The sequence below is a fragment of the Siphateles boraxobius genome, unplaced genomic scaffold (assembly GCF_051911475.1).
Source record: "Siphateles boraxobius isolate OS27281-9 unplaced genomic scaffold, OSU_SipBor_1 31, whole genome shotgun sequence".
In the NCBI taxonomy this organism is placed as follows: Eukaryota; Metazoa; Chordata; class Actinopteri; order Cypriniformes; family Leuciscidae; genus Siphateles; species Siphateles boraxobius.
The window spans coordinates 11,663,538-11,676,114 of NW_027508931.1; the positions used below are offsets into that span (position 1 = coordinate 11,663,538).

The following is a 12,577-nucleotide window of genomic DNA, read 5'->3' on the forward strand; positions in this document are numbered from 1 at the left end:
ACCATGCACTGTGCTCTCCACAATGACAAAGTTTTAATGGATTTTTTCATCTCGCTGCGCCTGGAAAAAAATGCTTCGATTCGCTTCAATTATGAGCTTCCTACATTTGAAATAACGAACTTGAGCGGACAAAAGACGAGCTACCTCCAATCAGGCCAAATATATTTCAGCTCGCAAGCGACGTGTTGGAGATCCCTGATCTATATAAAACAACCACCTATTTGTCTAGTGTGGGAATCTCTGCTCATATAAAAAGCAGATGTGGGTTTAAAGACACTGATGGCGTTTCCATAGCAACTGATGCAGAGGAAACCAGTGTGTAGCAGATGAAGCATGTTTGAGGATGTGTTCTGTACCGTCTTGCACTCCTCTTGTTTAATTTTCAGTAGGTTGTTCTTCAGACACTCCTCCACTTGACCCGTCTGTTCCTGCGCGGCAGCTTCCTCTGCACACAGCCGCATGATCTTACAAACACACACACACAAGCACGTTATGAAGTGACTAAAGGTATAAAATCTCAATTTTCAAAAAGAAAAGTCAATTTTATTTACTGACTAATCAAGATAGCCATTTCTGCTTGTTTGCTCCATTAGGAGCCTATAGCTTATGGAGACCATAAATAAAGGGCTTTTTGCAGACAGCCTCCAGGAGGAGGGTGTTCCTGTCCCATTGCATTTTAAACAATCTCTGCACCATAGCAGATCAAATAGTTCCAATACAATAACATTTTTCAAAACCTTTAATAAAACTAATTAAGCCTTGGTGCAGCAGTTAGCACAAAATCTCCTGACATAACATAGGACAGCAGTTTGGATTCGGACTGTCATTACCAGATACAATACTAATAGGTTCCTGTCATTCTACACTGTCCTGTCCTATAAAGACAGAATTAAGATAAAACTTAAAGGTCTGGTTTCACAGACAGGGCTTAGATTAAGCCAGGTCGCTTTATATGATAAACAGATTATATTTACTCACATGGTCAGTAAATTATGACAATTTTTAAATTTTTTGGTGAACTAACTTTTTAAACTTAATAAAAATTATATTTAAATTAAATGAGCAACTGATGACTAAATTAAGAATATTAAACATTTTCTGTAATATTACATCTATCCACCCCGCCTGTAAATAATTGAATTTAGACTAGAGTTTGTGTAAGACCATGCAAACAGAGTAAGGAAATAGAGATAGATTTCCATGACCTTTAAAATTTTTTGGGGACAGTCAGGTTTTTTAATACATTTTTTAAATGACTTTTTTTATTCAGCAAGAACATTACATTGAATTGATCAAAAATGACAGTAAGTACATAGTAACAAAAAATTATATTTCAAATATTAAAAAAATATTGTATGATGATTTCCAAAAAAATATTAAACAGCACAGTTGTTTTCAACATGGATAATAATAAGAAAGACTAACAATGCTGAAAATTCAGCTTTGCATCACAAGAATAAATTACAGTTTAAAATATATTTTAGTTATTTAAAATTGTAATAATATTTCACAATATTACTGCATTTACTGTATTTTTGATCAAATAAATGTAGCCTCGGCAAACATGAGAGACTTCTTTTAAAAATTTTACTGACCCCTAAAATTTTGAATGATAGTGTATATTGATGAAAAGAGCTGGTGCTAAATATGACAGTTGAAATGACTATTTCGAGTTGGAAATCTAGTTCCTTTCCTGTGACATTACAGATGATTTTCCCCCATTCCCTCAAAACCAGAACTGAAATATTACTGTAGATTAGTTATTCATGAGGCAGTTTTCTCTTCACTTCTATTTGTTTTTTTCAACATCGCTATGAAGATCTATGAGAGTGATTCTCAGACGCCCACTCACTCTCTCTGTATAGCTCAAAATGAGTGTCCTGACATGTTTAAACAGACTGTTAGATCTCATAAAGATGCTGTGTGTTGAAGGCCATGGGCTTTGTTCCAAACATTAGCAAAATCCTCGCAAAAGACAGCATTTTATACATCATTTTAACAGTAGGCAGTAAATTATGCTGATTTATAACCACAGTTTGGCCAAATTCCAAGTTCAAAGTTCAGATTGTATATATCCATAGCAGACAATGCAATCCCAAAATGCAGATCCCATGTTTCCACTCACCTCATTATTGCAGTGAGCCTGGAGCTGCGGATCGAGCCGGTAGTCGAGCGCTGACTCCTGAAGAATCACTCTGATCTGATCCTCACAGTCTCCAGACAACCGCTGAGAAAAAATGTCAATTTATTAACCAATTTAAAGCGGTTAAAGTCACCATGAAATCAAAATGGGAAATTCTTATTATGAAATATTGCAGTGTTTATTATGAATGATTTATGAGTGAACAATGCACATCATTATTTTGTTATATCATATTATATGATATAACTATAATACAAGACTATAATTTTGTTATAATAAAATGTGATTAAATAAAATTAATCACTAAAATTAACATTAAAGAGGTGTGTGAATTTGCAAGTACGATGTCAGGCACTGTAATTTGCTATGGCCCCCTTCCTGTTCGCAGGAGTGATGAGATAGTTAGTAGACTGTCCTCACTCAATGGTGTCCGCAAAATAACATAGGGTTCATAGACAATTGGAAAAGTTTTTGCGGCAGACCTGAACTGTTGAAAAGAGATGGTATTCATCCCTCCTGGGATGGTGCTGCTCTTCTCTCTAGTAATATGGCACATAGCCTTAGAGCTCAAACATGAATTAGGGCTCAGGGGCCGTATTCACAAAGAATTTTATTTTACCACTAGGAGTACTCCTAAATCACACTAAAATATTTTAGCTAGGAGTTTTCTCTTAAAAGTTATTCACAACGCCTTTCAGACCTACTCTTAGTAAGGAAAAATGACAACTCCTAAACTAAGAGTGAGTATTCGTTGCTATGGATGAGGTCAATTCTCATGCACGAGTTTCCTCGCAATGATCACGGTGATTGGTTGTTAGATGACAGGGCCATCATGCGGAAAATAACAAGGCAAAACAAATCATGGAATTAGGACATCTGAATATGTCTGTGTCCTACACAAAATAATAATAGTAATGTCATCGAAATGCACATATAATCACATGTTTGTGCAGGCCCCAGTGAAGTGTAATTCTAAAAAGGCAGAGAGAGAGAGAAAAGTGGTGAATTCAATTAAATTAAATTAAGGTAGCCTAATACCCTAATGAAACCGCCACTTGCCTAATAATGAAAAAAAAACCCTTGCATTAACACTTGCTTGGTTAATTGACATCCTATTAGTATGGAAGCTTGTTTCCGCACTGAATAAAAAAAATAATAATAGCGACTTTTTATCTCACAATTGCGAGATATGATAAATTGATAAATAAAATAAAAGGGAAATTCGACACTGGGATATCAAGTAAAACTAAGTGTGAGACATGGGAGAGGATTTGTTTGCAGATCAATGCAGCATTCCCGCTTGTGTCGCGGACCCCGGACGACTGCGAGAGGTGGTGGTGGACTCATGAAAGCGGATTGACAACAGAACCGGAGGAGAATACAATGCTGAATAAAGTTGTCGTTTTTGTTATTTTTGGAACAAAATGTATTTTCGATGCTTCAAAACATTCTAACTAACCCACTGAGGTCACATGGACTACTTTGATGGTGTCTTTATTGCCTTTCTGGACAAGGACAGTATACCGTACATAGATTTTCAATGGAGGGACAAAAAGCTCTCGGACTGAATCTAAAATATCTTAAACTGTGTTCCGAAGATGAACGGAGGTCTTACGGGCTTGGAACGACATGAGGGTGAGTCATTAATGACATAATTTTCATTTTTGGGTGAACTAACCCTTTAACATTACAACCAATAACTCAGTTCATTCTGTGAACCCTCAATATTGGTTTATTAATTAATTAATAGAAATGTACATTTCCGGGGCATGGGAAATGTTTTTCTTACTAAGTACTACTAAGAGCAAGTAGTTAAGATCTATATGGACAAAATGGTTTAGCTCCCCAGTACTTGAGCGAGCTCTGAACGCATTATAGTCCTTCACGTCTACTGCCATCTCAAAATTCTGTTGATAATACCTAGAATATCATCCCTGAAGTGCCAGCATCATCAGCCCTGTGAAGGCCTCATCGACACAACAGCCATCGGCACTGATCCTCAGTCAACAAACTTGTCTCCGGCGTGATGACTCCGTCTTCCAACCAGATGGAACTGGATAAATATTCTGAATGTTCTGATCCAATCTGACTTCTGATCTGTAATGCTGCCTGAATCATAATCATACACTGTTCGTCCGTTGGCCAGAGGAGAACTGGCCCCCTAGAGAGCCTGTTTTCTCCAAAGGTTTTTTTTTCTCTATTCTGCCACCTGATGGAGTTTTGGTTCCTTGCCACTGTTGCCTTGGCTTTTGGCTTGCTTAGTTGGGGACATTTAATATTTAACAATATTATTGATCTGCCTTACTTAAAGGGTTAGTTCATCCAAAAATGAAAATGATGTCATTAATGACTCACCCTCATGTCGCTCCAAGCCCGTAAGACCTCAGTTCATCTTCAAAACACAGTTTAAGATATTTCAGATTTAGTCCGAGAGCTTTCTGTCCCTCCATTGAAAATGTATGAACGGTATACTGTCCTTGTCCAGAAAGGAAATAAAGACATCATCAAAGTAGTCCATGTGACATCAGTGGGTTAGTTAGAATGTTTTGAAGCATCGGAAATACATTTTGGTCCAAAAATAACAAAAACTACGACTTTATTCAGCATTGTATTGTCTTCCGTTTCTGTTGGGGATCCGCGTTCACGAGTCCGCAGTGATGACGTAAGACGCTGCTAACATGTATCTGGTGCGTCCGTGTATTCGGGTTCAAATAAATATGGCTGGGCAAAAAAATGCAAGTCTTCCTCTGTGTGGAAATCCTTAGACATGTTTGTGAAGATTGTTTTGTTTCCAGCGTGCGTCTCCCTCAGACTGTAAACGAAGCTCGGGCGCACCAGACACATGTCAGCTCGTCTTACGTCAGCAGCGTCACTGAACGCGGATCCACAACAGAAACGGAAGACAATACAATGCTGAATAAAGTCCTAGTTTTTGTTATTTTTGGACCAAAATGTATTTTCGATGCTTCAAAACATTCTAACTAACCCACTGATGTCACATGGACTACTTTGATGATGTCTTTATTTCCTTTCTGGACAAGGACAGTATACCGTTCATACATTTTCAATGGAGGGACAGAAAGCTCTCGGACTAAATCTAAAATATCTTAAACTGTGTTCTGAAGATGAATGGAGGTATTACGGGCTTGGAGCGACATGAGGGTGAGTCATTAATGACATCATTTTCATTTTTGGATGAACTAACCCTTTAAGGTGGACGATGACGCAATTTTCTTCTAGAAACAAATTTTGTTGTATTATTTTCATGTTATCACCGTGAAGCTGCTTTGATACAATCTGTATTGTAAAAAGCGCTATACAAATAAAGGTGACTTGACTTGACTATAATAAAAGGCTGACTGTACATTATTCCTTATTTATTCGCTGCTAATATTCAGTGACACGCATACCTGGTCTGCATACTTGAGTTTGAGGCAGGATATGACTTGACCCTCCAGTTCGTTGGCATCAGTGGCTTTGTTGAGAATGTTCTGACAGAATTTGGGAATGTCTGCCTTACAAGCCTTCCTCAACACTGGGTTCAATCTGTAGTCTGAATACATCAAGACAACAACAAAATTAGAAATCTAGTATTACACAAGTTTAAATAATTCTATGGAAGCTTGTTTCTGTCACTGAATAAAACAAACTTTTTTCCTCAAAGTTGCATGATATAAATTTGCAATTCCAAGTTATAAAGTCAGAATTGTGAGATATAAACTCACAATTTTAAGAAAGTTTACTTAAGTTTATTTCTCACAATTCCGACTTTATAACACACAACTATGAGATATAAAGTGATAACGGTGAGATATAAACTCGCAATTCTCTTAAAAAAAAGCCTTTTTTCCTCAGAATTGGACTTTATAACTCGCATTTGCAAGTTTATCTCTCACAAATCTGAATAGGGAAGTCAGATTTGAGAGATCAAACCTCGCAATTGCGAGAAAAAGTCAGATTTGAAAGTTTACTTTATAACTCACAATTGTGAGAAAAGCTAAGAGCCAAACAGAGAGAGTTTTAGATGACAAAGCTTCAAATTAACCAACTCAACTAGATATGTGGAAATGAAAGGTTCTATTGGTGGAGATGTGTAAGGTCTTCACCTGTGTTCTGAGTGATTTGTCTCTTGGTGATCATCTGCTTACACTTTGGATCCATTTGCTCGCTGTTCTTGTTCAGTTTTAGACACTGCAGAATATTCTTAGCATCCGACTCTGTGCAAAAACGCTACACCAAGGAGAAAAAGGTTGAGAAAGACTAAAGACTGGACATATCTATGGGAAACATATGGAAGGTAAATAAACAATGGTGGTGATGGCGCAGGGAATAAGACATATGCCTCTGGTGTGAGAGACTCGGGTTCGAATCCACTGTGGGACACCAATGTGTCCCTGAGCAAGACACTTAACCCCTAGTTGCTCCAGAGGCGTGCGACCTCTGACATATAGCAATTCTAAGTCGCTTTGGATAAAAGCGTCAGCTAAATGAATAAATGTAAATGCTTCTCTTCTTCAGTTCAGAAGTCATTACTGAGGGGGAAAATAGTGATAGCTAATGGCCCAGTCATTTTGGCAAACGAACCAGAAATTTCAAGATTATTAACCCTTATATTTTGTGATTATAAGCCCCGCTGCATCACCTCATAGCTCTTCTGTGATGTAATGTGGCATAAAACAAGTGATACATTTAAAAACGAGGAGTCCTTTTTTAAACTACACTACTTTTCAAAAGTTGTTTGTGGTCGTGTGTTTGTTCATTCCATACTGTTTCATTTTAAAGACAAGGTGATGAGTTTAACACTCTTTTCCAAATCAGGTCCAATCCATCGACCCCTTCACTCCGGCCCCATGTTGATATTATTGAGCTTAAGTAATTAAAACGTGGGGGTTAAGCTATTACTATTGATCTTTGCCAATACAGAGTACGTTTATAACCATCAGGTCACTCTGTTTGACAGGAAAGCTTTAATGAAGGATGAATAATGAAGCTAAAATGTCAGGACATGACTGAAGGGAACCGCAGAACTTGCCCTAAGTTAGTTACCTGCTAAAAAACCTCACCTTGATCATCTGCTTGCACACTCTCATGAGCTGATAGTCCAGCTCTGGATCCATCATTTCAGTTTCCTGAAGCTTAAAGACCTTCTGATGACACACCTGGGACAGTTGCTTCTTGTTCTCTTTGAGACACTCAATGATCTAAGAGGAAGAGGAGAGATACCAATGAGAAAAGAACAAATGATGAAGGGCTTCTCCAAAGTGAGTTTGTTAATAGGGCTCAATTCTACACTTCTCCAGCATTTTATTTTTTCCACTTATGTTGTGAAGTTAAAGGTGCAAGTACACGATTTCTATTTTTCACAAAGCATTATTTTGCTTCGCTTCAGCAGTAATATCAACAGTGTTTCTCAGAAATCGCTTACTGCACCTTTAAGGTTAGTCAACGTTTCTCGTTTAAAGTCATCGGGGACGTGACTAAATGCATTAACTTTTTCAAATAATAAGCACACTAAATTAACAAGTTAAACTGACACTTTTTTATGAACTTTGTAGGTGGTAGTTAAAGCAGGAATTGTGCCAAAGGTAGGAAAAATTCTTGTGAAATTTACATGAAGGTCAGAGGGCATGATTAAATGCATTTCCACACATTATTTTTTATAAAGACCATTATGATTGGCTAGCCATTGCTGTTACATGACTACTACAAGGGACTCTGCCAGGTTGCCGACCACTGAATAAGTGTAATTATGTTAATGTGTGTGGTCATATGTTAATGCGCTCATGGTTGTGTCAACATGATTTATGGTGGAATCATTTTTATAGTTAAGAAAGTTAAGAGTGTGGCAAATTGAAAATGCATTTACAAAGAGCTAGGAAAATCCCATTTAGCATTACATATAATTTGTACTTTGTATGTTTACACACTGTACATGCTTAAAGGAATAGTTCACCCAAACATTCTGAAAATTATGTCATCATTTACTCACCGTCATATTGTTCCAGGCCCGTAAAGATCTTGATGATGAAATCTAAGAACTTTTTGCCCCTCAGTTGACAGCTAAGTAACTACCACTTTGAAGCTTCAAAAAGTTCATAAAGAGATCGTAAAACGAAATTTGGATTAGAGTTACAATCTCTCAATTAACTTTTTGAAGCGTCAAATTTTCAGTTGTATAGCTGTCAATGGAGGGACAGAAATCTCTCAGATTTCATCAAAAAGATCTTCATTTATGTTCCAAAGATGAACGAAGTTTTATGTGTTTGGAAGGACATCAGGATGAATAATTTATGACAGAATTTCGTTTTTGGGTGAACTATCCCTTTAAAACCATCTGGCTGTAATGTAGGGTTTTACCACAGGGTTCCTACATTTGACCAGTGGATTTCCATGACTTTTCACATTCTTTCATCATCACTCAGTAAGTCATTTAAGTATCATTTTATAGAGATTGAAGGTGTAGATTTCCATTTGTCCTGTATGTTAGATACCAATACTTATAATCAATGGATTTAAATCAGTGGTTATCAATTAGGGGACCTCACAACCTTTTAGAAGTGACTCAAGATGGTTTAAAATTATTGACAAAACTAAAACAGAAAAACTAAAACAATAAATAAATTAAAAAAAAATCAAGATGCAAGCTGACATTTTATTTTTTATTTGTTCCCTCCACAATTGTTATTTTTATTTAAGAACCAGGGTCCACACAGTCTTGGAAAACAAGCATATATGAGGGAATTTTAAAAATGTGATTTTTAGACCTGGAAAAGTCACGGAAAATTAATAAAATAAATGCATTTTTTTGCAGTTTTGTCTTTTTCTAAGACATGTCATTGGGTTAAAATTGATATTTTTGAGTAAATTAATCCCCGTAATTACAAATGACTAGAAAAGTCATGTAAATTTATTGGTAATAAAAATCGATAAAACCTGTAGAACATTAATTTATTGTAACTTCTGTAATTATATAATGTAATTATTTGCATTATTTATAATTGTTTTATTTATTTATTGTTTAATTATTTTAACACAAATCCTAGTTTATGTACATAAATAATCTACAGTAAATGTGGTTCAATGAAGCCTTTATCTTTTCCATGCAGAGCAAATTTATTTGAAGACATTATCTGGAAATCTCAACTTTAAAATTCTCTACTATTTCCAGGTCTTCCATGACCGTGGGAATCTTGTTATATAAAGTTTCTTTCACTAGCTGGACAAGTTTCATCATGTGTCTGCATGCAGCAGCTATAGGTGGGGGAATACAGCTATCTAGAAATGTAAAAGATCAAAGCAAACCTTTACCTGAGCATTTCCATAGGCAACAGAGGAACACAGCTTGTTGATATCCTTCTTACAAGCTTCATGCAGCTCAGGTTCTAGTCGAATGTCCTCTGACTGTAAACGAAGAGGACAGAGAATGTGACATTTAATTCAGTGTCATTTATTTTTAATGGTGCTTTTAGGTTCTTGATTGTATAAAATCACAGTTCACTTTTGTTGTACAGGAAAGAGGGTCTGAACATTAGGTTGAGTGTCTAATTTAACTTGAGTAAAATGAATTTACCATCTCCAGCTCTTCCACCTTCAGCTGTTTCCGACATTTCAGAGACACGCGCTGATCTTTCACATCCTGTAGCGTGTCGTTCCTCACTGTGGTGCTCAAACAGATGACAACATCCGCCCTGAGGTGGGATAAACACGAAATGACACATGAAGAGGGTGAAAGAGACACTAGGAGGGCAGAGGATAAAAAAAAGTATTTGGTCCAAGAGTATAAATATGTGTCAGCGTCAGCCAGAGAGAAAGCAAGCAAGTGCAAGAGAGCCAAAATAAGAGGAGACACAGTGAGGCGGTGACGATTTAAGCCTCTATGGAAAGATGTTATATAATAAATAAATCACCATCAAAATTGAAAAAAATAATAATTTCAAACCGAGTTTATGCAGAATGTTTCAAAACCTGCAAAAAAGCCACGAATCATATAAGCAATGTAGATCTGGGATTTGTGAACTCACTTCTTCTTAATGTTTGGACAGAGTTTGAGTACATCCTCCTTACAGGCCATTTTGAACTTGTAGGAGAAGCGGAAGTCCTTCATCTGAACCTATAGGGTAGACAAGTATACACTTGAAATAAAAATACATCCCATATCTCAAAACTCACAAGGACTGTTAGGTAATACACCTTATTTCAGTGTGCTATACACAACCGTTCAAAAGTTTGAGGTTGCTATGATCTTTATTTTATTTTATTAGCTTTCATTCAGCAAGGAAGTGATCAAAAAAAGCTATAGTAAAGACATTTATAATGTTACAATTATTTCTATTTCAAATTAATGCTGTTCTTTCAGTAGTATCATCAGTATCATGGTTTCCACAAAAATATTAAGCAGCACAACTGTTTTCAACATTGCTAATAAGAGGAAATGTTTCTTGAGCATCAAATCAGCATATTAGAATGATTTCTGAAGGATCATGTGATACGAGTAATGAGTAATGACACTGAAGACCCCAAACTTTTGAACAGTAGTGTAATGTTGATATAAAGCCTATTTGCATTATATAAAAAAATTGTGATAGTAGTTAATTTTCACAATATATTCACGCACAATTCACTCAGAAAATGTGGTCAATCTAAAATGTCAAATGTAGACATGTGCCGCCGATATAAGGTAATACAATGTATAATGATAATGAAAATGCATGGTATTGTTATCGTGGGCACTTTAAAATACCGTGTGTAATCATTTATTATGAATTATTGAGATTTTAGAATGCATTTGATGAATATTTTATATTTAAAATGCACAACACCGCTGTATGCTGCTTCAAAGATGCACACACACTCTGATGTAAACAAGCCCAACACGGACGAGCAGAACGAGTGAAGGAGACGTAATGAAAATGCACATTCACTCTCTGACAGTAGATGGCGCTTTGATGAAACAACAGAGGTGCAGCCGTTACCACTACTTTCTGTTTCTGAACAGTATTAAAGCAGCACTATGCAGTCCCACTCAGTCAGGCTTTCATTGTTAAAGTTGATTCCTGTGATTATCATGAGAACAGTTGTCAATATCTCACATAATTATCAGGACATAAATAAGCCTACATGTTGTAAATAGTGTAAATGAGCGCAATTTGCAAACTATTATGATAAATTGCAATAATCATGTCTAACAACATCATAACGGACACTGTTACGAAATAATGCAACGTATTTGATACACTTTATTGATGTCATCTGGCATTTAGGCTCAGGTAAGCCTAATGCGGTAGGCTACTTTATTATTATGAAGTGCAGAGGCCGTGAGTGCAGATACGCTCTGCGTGAGTTGTATTTACGACAGTAACGTTAAATACAAGTACTCTACAGCGACTGTAGGGATCGCTGTTTGACAAAAACAGAAATCCAGCATAGTGCTGCTTTAAATGTTTTAAACAGCCATTCAGATTTTTGTATTCGCAATGGTGTGTTCATCACAGCACCAAATACTTAATACTTAAAGACTTACAGGCTATTTAGGAATACAACATGCTTTAGATATTGATTGAAAATGTTCTGATTCTTTATTATTATTCTAATACTTAACAATAAGGCTCCATTAGATAACATAAACTGACAATTAAAAATACTTCTAAAGCATATTTAAAGGGGAACTTGGCAACTATTTCAACTTAATAAAACCATTTAGTAATCATTTGGGTGGTTAAATAACCTGTTCAGGTGAGAATGGTGACTTTCCCCGCTCCCCCCAGCATTCCCAGGCGGAAAACCAACCTTGCAACATGAGGACTAACGTCCCGGTAAGTTGGAAATAGGAAGTCTTGTGAGAAGCGAGAACGAGCGAGTAACGCAAACTGCTTTACGGCAATTCGACATAAACACACACGCCATATGATACTGTGTATGATGTATTACCCACCTCGGTAGACATGGCTCCACACGATAAAGTTGGCCGGCTCCGATAATAATAAATGCACATGAGCAGCGGTAGAAAAGGGAAGGAGGGTGCCGCAATTGAGTTTTTTCATGACAGTGTTGTGAAATATACGCCCCACAGCTGTAGGGGGAGCTCGTTGAGACAATATGCGACAACAAAAGTGAAAATCAGCGAAGAAATGGCTTTTGTTGTTGCCAAATTCCCCTTTAATCTCAGTTAATGTTAGTTTCAACTTTAATAATACATTATTTACACTAGAAGTGCCAGAATTACATAACTACTAGAACTACCACAAGCGGTCATTTTGACCGCTAGATTCCAAACTCTATATCTTTAATGATAAATACCCAATTGAGAGATTAATGTATTTATTGTATTAGGATATCTTTTAAAAACAAAACAACACAAAACTGTACATTTAAACAAGTTTAATTATACATTTATAAATAATACTATCATTAGTCGCATACCGCAATTATCGCATA

General features: G+C 36.4%; 1 protein-coding gene across 3 annotated transcripts in view; it reads right to left on the bottom strand.

Annotated features, from left to right (window-relative positions):
- Nucleotides 1–12,577, bottom strand: part of glg1b (golgi glycoprotein 1b) — a 157,053-nt gene that overhangs the window by 12,509 nt on the left and 131,967 nt on the right. For all 3 annotated transcript variants that reach the window (XM_077193855.1, XM_077193854.1, XM_077193857.1), the window contains exons 17-24: nucleotides 10,165–10,253; nucleotides 9,714–9,831; nucleotides 9,452–9,544; nucleotides 7,207–7,344; nucleotides 6,250–6,373; nucleotides 5,554–5,696; nucleotides 2,126–2,227; nucleotides 357–464 (exon numbers count right to left, since the gene is read on the bottom strand). In XM_077193855.1, coding sequence (XP_077049970.1) covers nucleotides 357–464; nucleotides 2,126–2,227; nucleotides 5,554–5,696; nucleotides 6,250–6,373; nucleotides 7,207–7,344; nucleotides 9,452–9,544; nucleotides 9,714–9,831; nucleotides 10,165–10,253 — 915 coding nt within the window. The remainder of the gene's footprint in view (nucleotides 1–356; nucleotides 465–2,125; nucleotides 2,228–5,553; nucleotides 5,697–6,249; nucleotides 6,374–7,206; nucleotides 7,345–9,451; nucleotides 9,545–9,713; nucleotides 9,832–10,164; nucleotides 10,254–12,577) is intronic.